Here is an 8,005-nt window from a genome sequence, read left to right as displayed (position 1 = left end):
TTGTTTGTGGGTGTGGCTTTGCTACTCTGTAATAAACAATATTTTGATACTATATCGGTTTCCTTCTTGGTCCACTTCCATAAATTAACGTAGATAGATGAACACGTGTAGTGTTGTGTAGTACTAATCACTATTGAATGTATTTGCACAAATCCTTTTGAATTACTATAGAATCACTACATGATTATTCATTCTGTCACACTTAGCTTTTGGGAAACTACTACGTATAAACTATTCATTCCTTATTGAGTTACTGCACAATGCTGACACTTACTGATGCCTTCAGAATCCCTATTGAATTACTGCTTCCTTCTGTGTGTGGATTGTTGTCACTACTGATCTCTATTGAGTTTATTTTTTTAACCTTTTCTTTTACACAAACCCTTTTAAATTAAATTACTATTGAAAACTGACATATTAACTACTATTTGTCTATTCTGTATCATGCTATAAAAGTTCATATCAATTCTTATCAAACAAGAATGATCTTACACAAGCATTATTTTAACATTATTATTATTATTATTAGTGCAGTGCCCACTGTCTCTCAATAGACAATACACTATTGATCACTACTAAAATATGTGTAGTCTTGCTGTACTGTTGCAACTACATATTCACTATACAAGTATTTAGTAAAACCTCTACATGGTTGCCATTTAAATGTCTGTATAGTAAAGAAATAGTGTTTTGATGGTTTTTTTCACACCAAGTAGCAAAACGCTGCTCAATTACTACTGGAAATGCTACTGCTCTGCTACACAACTCTACTGGTGTTTCATGAGTAGTACATGAACTACAGATTCACTGCACCATTCCTACATGTCATTACATAGCCACTACTACACTAATAGGTCTTGTATAGTGATTCAGTAGTACTCTTTAATGAGGGGTAGGGTGTGTTTCATGTTAGGTCTCTGGACGTACGAGCTACAGTAGAATATCTCCCTCTGGCTCCTTCAGCTCGTCAGTCAGAAATCACAGCTCTCTTCCTCCAGCGGGTCCAGCTCTTATCCTACTTCCTCCTCGGGTTGTTATGACCATATTTGGTATTTCTGATCATACCCCCCCCCCCCCCCATCCTGAGGTGGGACTGGAACATGACTCAGGCTGTGACTGTAAGAGGATGCAATAATCTTGGGGGTAATTTCTGGACTGAACGTGAGAAAGTGTCCTCTGCTCTGCTCTAGACCGCCATCTGAGTCTGTCCTCTGCTCTAGTCTACACCCCCATCTGTGCTCTGCTCTAGTCTAGTCTACACCCCCATCTGTGCTCTGCTCTAGTCTAGTCTACACCCCCATCTGTGCTCTGCTCTAGTCTAGTCTACACCCCCATCTGTGCTCTGCTCTAGTCTAGTCTACACCCCCATCTGTGCTCTAGTCTAGTCCAGTCTGTGCTCTCTGCTCTGTTCCAGATGTATCTGTGCTGGGATTCGGGGGGTTCAAGGTGGTTTATTTGTCATGTCATACGACACGGGCACCAAGTAGAGCTACATGCTTGATGGGGGGGCGGATGCTGGGGGCTTTGGTGTGGGATGATGAGGGGGAGGAGCCAGGGTCAGCAGAGGGCTCTTACTGGACATCAGGGACCATTTCCTCCAGGAAGTGGCTATCCGCTGGAGTTTAGTGGTTTACAACATGGCCGGCAGCATTCCCCAAACCACTAAAAATAGTCTTCCTGTGACATAGGGGGTGTGACCTCTGCTGACTTCCCATCTGATCACATGAAAAAAATGATAAGAATGTGGATCAAAATGATCAGATTTTTGAAGATTAAGATCCGTCTCTGTGAGGCCTGGTTGGTTGACTATGAACTGGGCCGGCAGCGCTGGGGTTAGGGGTTAGGGTTACATGGGCTACTGTCCATGTGAGGCATTGGACCAGAAGCTCAGCTACATGTTGGCTCAGTAGGCCTATAGTATATAGCATAGAATAGTGTTTAGTATATAGTATAGAATAGTATATAGCATAGAATAGTGTTTAGTATATAGTATAGAATAGTATATAGCATAGAATAGTGCTCAGTATATAGTATTGAATAGTATATAGCATAGAATAGTGTTCAGTATATAGTATACAGTAGAATAGTATAGCATAGAATAGTGTTCAGTATATAGTCTAGAATAGTATATAGCATAGAATAGTGTTCAGTGTATAGTATAGAATAATATATAGCATAGAATAGTGTTTAGTATATAGTATAGAATAGTATATAGCATAGAATAGTGTTTAGTATATAGTATAGAATAGTATATAGTATAGAATAGTATATATCATAGAATAGTGTAGTATATAGTATAGTGTTTAGTATATAGTATAGAATAGTATATAGTATAGAATAGTATATATCATAGAATAGTGTAGTATATAGTATAGTGTTTAGTATATAGTATAGAATAGTATAGTGTTTAGCATATATAGCATAGTATAGTGTTTAGTATATAGTATAGAATACTATATAGTATAGTATTTAGTATATAGTATAATATAGTACATTATCACTTCAGCACTGGATAGCTCCCTCTGGTCACTTAGGCGACTGGCCACCAGGTGGGTCAGTCTGAACCAGGGCCCTTCACTGTGGGCTCCTCCAGGTGGGTCAGTCTGAACCAGGGCCCTTCACTGTGGGCTCCCCCAGGTGGGTCAGTCTGAACCAGGGCCCTTCACTGTGGGCTCCCCCAGGTGGGTCAGTCTGAACCAGGGCCCTTCACTGTGGGCTCCCCCAGGTGGGTCAGTCTGAACCAGGGCCCTTCACTGTGGGCTCCCCCAGGTGGGTCAGTCTGAACCAGGGCCCTTCACTGTGGGCTCCCCCAGGTGGGTCAGTCTGAACCAGGGCCCTTCACTGTGGGCTCCCCCAGGTGGGTCAGTCTGAACCAGGGCCCTTCACTGTGGGCTCCCCCAGGTGGGTCAGTCTGAACCAGGGCCCTTCACTGTGGGCTCCCCCAGGTGGGTCAGTCTGAACCAGGGCCCTTCACTGTGGGCTCCCCCAGGCATTCTTCCTGACAGATGGAACCCTTGAGGGGTTTCTGGTTAAAGGGAGAAAGTGAGTCCAACATTTCATCTCCAGCTCTCCTGTCTTGCGGTGTCAAGAACCCAGCATATTTTCTCAGCTGGAGGATCTTGGGAGAACTTCAGGCCTCTTGTTAGTGCAGACCGATCAGCGGCCTGTTTCCTGTCTGCTGACTCCAATAGAGAACCTCAACATATGTTTATTTGTTTGTGAGTAAGTGAAGCTGATGTTGACAGGGTGGTGGAGGTTGGGTGTCTGGAGACGATAAGAAAGAGGGGAATAACAGAGAATAAATGCAGTTGTTCCCCCGGAGACTCGACCAATCACATCGCTCCAACTGACCCTCAGAGCACTGTGGGAAAATGACACACCACATTTACACCCCCCCTGCCTCTCTCTCCCACTCTCTCTTCGCCCTCTCTTTCTCTCCCTCTCTCTCTCTCTCTCTCCCCCCTCTCTTTCTCTATCCCCTCTCTCTCGCTTTCTCTCTCCCTCTCTCTCCCCTCTCTCTCTCTCTCTCCCTCACTCTCTCCCCCTCTTTCTCTCTCCCTCTCTCTCTCCCCCCTCTCTTTCTCTCTCTCTATTTAACTCTGTGTAGTTCGACATCTCTCTCTATCTCCTTGATTCTATAGTCACAGTTTCTAGGAGATGAATCTACCTGATTAGACAGCAGGCAGGAGAAGCTCATTGATAAGATCTCCAGCTCTGCCCTCGGCTGCTGTGATGAATCATGGGTAATTATTTCTGATAATGGTCCTGATCATCTGGAACAAAGAATCAGAGACCAACAGACTGGACATCAGAAGGATGCAGATCAATAGGTTGAAGGGTCATTATCCAGGGCCTCCTCCCTAAGTGGGAGACTAGCAGATAACCATCGGGCCAGACAACATAATGACTCATTGGAACTTGACCCTTGACCCTGAGAGGCCTTCAGCATAGCGAAGAACAAGACTCAGAGGCATGTGTGAATGAATAGACAAATCAACCCACAGGATATAACCTCAACTACATAAAGTCTGTTACTTATTCATTAACATACAGGGATGTTTGTTTGTTTGTTTCATTCATTCATTCTAGAGTTAAGGGACCAGTGCTTGTTTCTGGACAGGCCCTTGGAGCAGGTGGGACAGGGGGACAGACAGCAGCATGTCCCGGGGAGCTCTGTGAGGTTGTGATGATACAACACTGCTCTCTGGTGGAGAGAGAGAGGAACTCATTTTCACCCGTGTTGGAATAAACTGTTATTCTTTCCACTCCATCTCTACGTCTGTGCTTCATCCCTTTCTTCCTGCTTTCCTTCACTGATCTAACAAGACTGGATTATATTTTATTAGATTATTGATTATGTAACAGATTGGATGATATATGTGATTCATCAATCACGTCATACAATTAACAATGTCAGGGATCAAGAATGGGAGGAGTGTTTTAAGAGTATTGAGACTCAGCTTGAGAGGGCCTGCCTCCCCCAGACAGCCTGCCTCTCCCCCAGACAGCCAGCACGCTAACAGGAAGTGACCTCACTGTCTGGGTGATGCTTTTTGGCGTGGGTCCGTCAGGCAGAGGGAGCACTGCTGGGTGAAGGAATGGAAAGCAGTGACAGAGCGAGGGCGTTGATCGACTCCTCTCCCCTCCTCTCCTTTCCCCTCATCTCCTCTCCCCTCCTCTCCTTTCCCCTCATCTCCTCTCCCCTCCTATCCTTTCCCCTCATCTCCTCTCCCCTCCTCTCCTCTCCTCTCCTCTCCTCAGAGGGAAAACAATTCGGAGGAGGGTATTTATGGAACAGGATTGTGCCCAGAAGGAGTTTCTGGAGGGGAGGAGGGGGAAATGAGGTTTCCTTGTCTCCTCCCTGGCATGTGTGTTTAACAGTCATGGAAGCTCCTCTCCTCTCCTCTCCTCTCCTCTCCTCTCCTCTCCTCTCCTCTCCTCTCCTCTCCTCTCCTCTCCTCTCCTCTCCTCTCCTCTCCTCTCCTCTCCTCTCCTCTCCTCTCCTCTCCTCTCCTCTCCCCTCCTCTCCCCTCCTCTCCTCTCCCGACCATGACAAGTAAACTGTGATGGCGCAGCTGGGCTGGGCTTCAATACTGCCGAGAGGCCTCTTTCTCCCTGCCTCCTCTCTCCTTCACCTGCTCTGGCTGTTGAACTGGACAGGTTCAGACTAACATGGGCAGATAGTTTCAATATGGTGACATGATATTTTCATTTTCTCCCCTCTTGGATGACTGCTGACTGGCCTAGTCAGTCAACCTCATATAAAAGACTATGGAAGTGAACGTCTTTATTATTGACATAACTGAAAAGTACACAGACATGACGTTTGACAGCGTTGTTATTAACACATGTTGAGGCCTGTGTTCAGCGCTTAGAGGAGAGTGTGTGCTGTGGGCTGCAGGCCATCGTCAGGACATCTGGTGGAGCGATTATCAGCCACAGCACAGCGGACAGACAGACAGACAGACAGACAGACAGACAGACAGACAGACAGACAGACAGACAGACAGACAGACAGACAGACAGACAGACGGACGGACAGATACGACGGACGGACGGACGGACGGACGGACGGACGGACGGACGGACGGACGGACGGACGGACGGACGGACGGACGGACGGACGGACGGACGGACGGACGGACGGACAGACAGACAGACAGACAGACAGACAGACAGACAGAATAAACACAGCTGCTCAGCACACCTGCTAGTGTCAGCTCATGAGGACGGTATGTACCTCTGCCTAACATTCCCTCTTTTATTACACCTCTCTCCTCGTATAGACAAGCTATAGGAGCTCGCAGGGTGGAGGTTTTGGGGATAAGCCTGGGTTTATTACTGCCCAATCAGTGGCGACAGAAGATTCTCCCGGCCCAATCAGATTCAATCCAGACTACGTGAAACAACAACCTAGCAACAACAACCTAGCAACTGCTCCGCCCAAGACAAGTGTGATTGGTTTAAAGAAATTTTTTTCCCCCATATCTGGTAATGAGTCAGGGTCAGCCAGCCAGACGTTCTCCAGCGCTGGCGCAGCGGAAACCAAGAGTGTGGAGACAGGTTTGGCTATGTGAGACAGGTCTGGCTATGTCAGACAGGTTTGGCTATGTGAGACAGGTATGTGAGACAGGTTTGGCTATGTGAGACAGGTCTGGCTATGTGAGACAGGTCTGGCTTTGTGAGACAGGTCTTGGTATGTGAGACAGGTCTGGCTATGTGAGACGGGTTTTGGTGTGTGAGACAGGTTTGGCTATGTGAGACAGGTCTTGGTATGTGAGACAGGTAGACTGTAGAAGCTCATGCATGGTGACAGCCTGGTTCTACTTAGCGAACACAGATGAGTGTTTCCAGTCTGAGTAGACCAGGAAGCCGGTGAAGGTGCTGTCGGTCTTGGAGCTGGAGTAGATCCCGCTGTACTCCCCCAGAGCCAGCTGGACCCACACCTGGTCCCCGGGAACCAGGTGCACGAGCGCGCCGCCCGACAGTGAGGCCGGCTTGGGCCAGTTCCCGTAGAACTGGAAGAAGGAGGCGGCAGCATGGCCGTTCTTCATCAGGTCGAACTGCAGGCTGGCTCGGTACACGGTGGCGTGGACGGAGAAGTGGTACACCCCCGGCACCTTGGCGGTGAAGCGGCCGGTCTCCGCGTCGTAGTCCCCCTGCTCGTTCAGGACCACCTGGTCGAAGCGCACGGCATCGCCCACCGCCACCGGCATGGCGCGCGCCTCCGAGAGTTTGGCGCTGAAGGCGGATTTGGGGGCGACAGCGCACTCCCCCGCTGGGCCGCGCTCCCCCTTCGGCCCCGGGTCGCCCGAGTCCCCCGCCTGACCCCTGACCCCCGCCTCGCCTGGAGGAGGGCAGCAGACACACACACACTCCTCTTTAGACACACAGATACACAGTGACCCAGAGCAGAGGCACATGTGCTGCACGGATACAGACTGACCGATGGGCCTGGGTCAAGTGGACCCTCCCAGCTATATGTGCACAGACTGGGGTTTATACACGTGTGGGGGGGTAGGAAGCAGGTGTGTGTGTGGCCATGGAGGTGTGTGTGTTCTGTGGGTAAGAAGCAGGTGTGTGTGTGGCCATGGAGGCGTGTGTGTTCTGTGGGTAAGAAGCAGGTGTGTGTGTGGCCATGGAGGTGTGTGTGTTCTGTGTACGCCCACTGCAGGATTGTGTGTGATGAGATTGAGTTCCAGACATGGCTCAGGAAGGGGTCTACCTGGGTCTCCCTGCGCCCCCCTCTCTCCCTTCTCCCCTGAGGGCGCGTCTCTCCCGTCACGCCCGTCTCTCCCTGGCTGGCCGGGGCCCCCGTGGATCCCCGGGGATCCTGGGATGCCTGGTTGGCCGGAGCACAGGCTGGGTGGGATCTTGTTGTCCTCTAATTGGTCAGACTGGTGGACCAATGGAATCAGGAGGAGGGGCACCAGCCAGAGCTGGAGTGATGACATCACTGGGGGGAAAGAAGCTGAGATGAGAAAAAGCAGGAGGAGGAGGAGGACAGGGAGAGGAGGAGAGGAGAGAGGAGGAGAGAAGAGAGGAGTGGAGAGGTGAGGAAGATAGAAGGGAGGAGAGCACTCTATATCATGTAATATACATCTCTGGATCAGGCCAGCAGGTAAACACTAGATCAGACATGTTTGAATGTGGGCTGTTGAATATCTAACGCTCCCTCCAACTCTGGCCCTGTTCACACCTGGCATTAACATGCATCTCGGGGGAGGCCAGGGCCAGACTGACTCAGCATGTTCATGTTAATACAGGGCCAGACTGACTCAGCATGTTCATGTTAATACAGGGCCAGACTGACTCAGCATGTTCCTGTTAATACAGGGCCAGACTGACTCAGCATGTTCATGTTAATACAGGGCCAGACTGACTCAACATGTTCATGTTAATACAGGGCCAGACTGACTCAGCATGTTCATGTTAATACAGGGCCAGACTGACTCAGCATGTTCATGTTAATACAGGGCCAGACTGACTCAGCATGTTCATGTTA

At 49.1% G+C, this 8,005-nt stretch overlaps 1 protein-coding gene across 1 annotated transcript; it reads right to left on the bottom strand.

Moving 5' to 3' along the window:
• Positions 1-6,323: 6,323 nt before the first annotated feature.
• On the bottom strand, positions 6,324-7,454 carry c1qtnf5 (C1q and TNF related 5; the record flags this gene model as incomplete). Its single annotated transcript, XM_084448440.1, has 2 exons — positions 6,324-6,847; positions 7,226-7,454. The coding sequence occupies 2 exons, from the start codon at positions 7,452-7,454 to the stop codon at positions 6,324-6,326; spliced, it is 753 nt and encodes a 250-aa protein (XP_084304566.1).
• Between the last annotated feature and the right edge of the window lie 551 nt (positions 7,455-8,005).

Source organism: Borostomias antarcticus (assembly GCF_949987555.1).
Source record: "Borostomias antarcticus genome assembly, chromosome: 1".
In the NCBI taxonomy this organism is placed as follows: Eukaryota; Metazoa; Chordata; class Actinopteri; order Stomiiformes; family Stomiidae; genus Borostomias; species Borostomias antarcticus.
The sequence above is the reverse complement of the archived record's forward strand: the minus strand, read 5'-3'. Positions and strand labels throughout refer to the sequence as shown.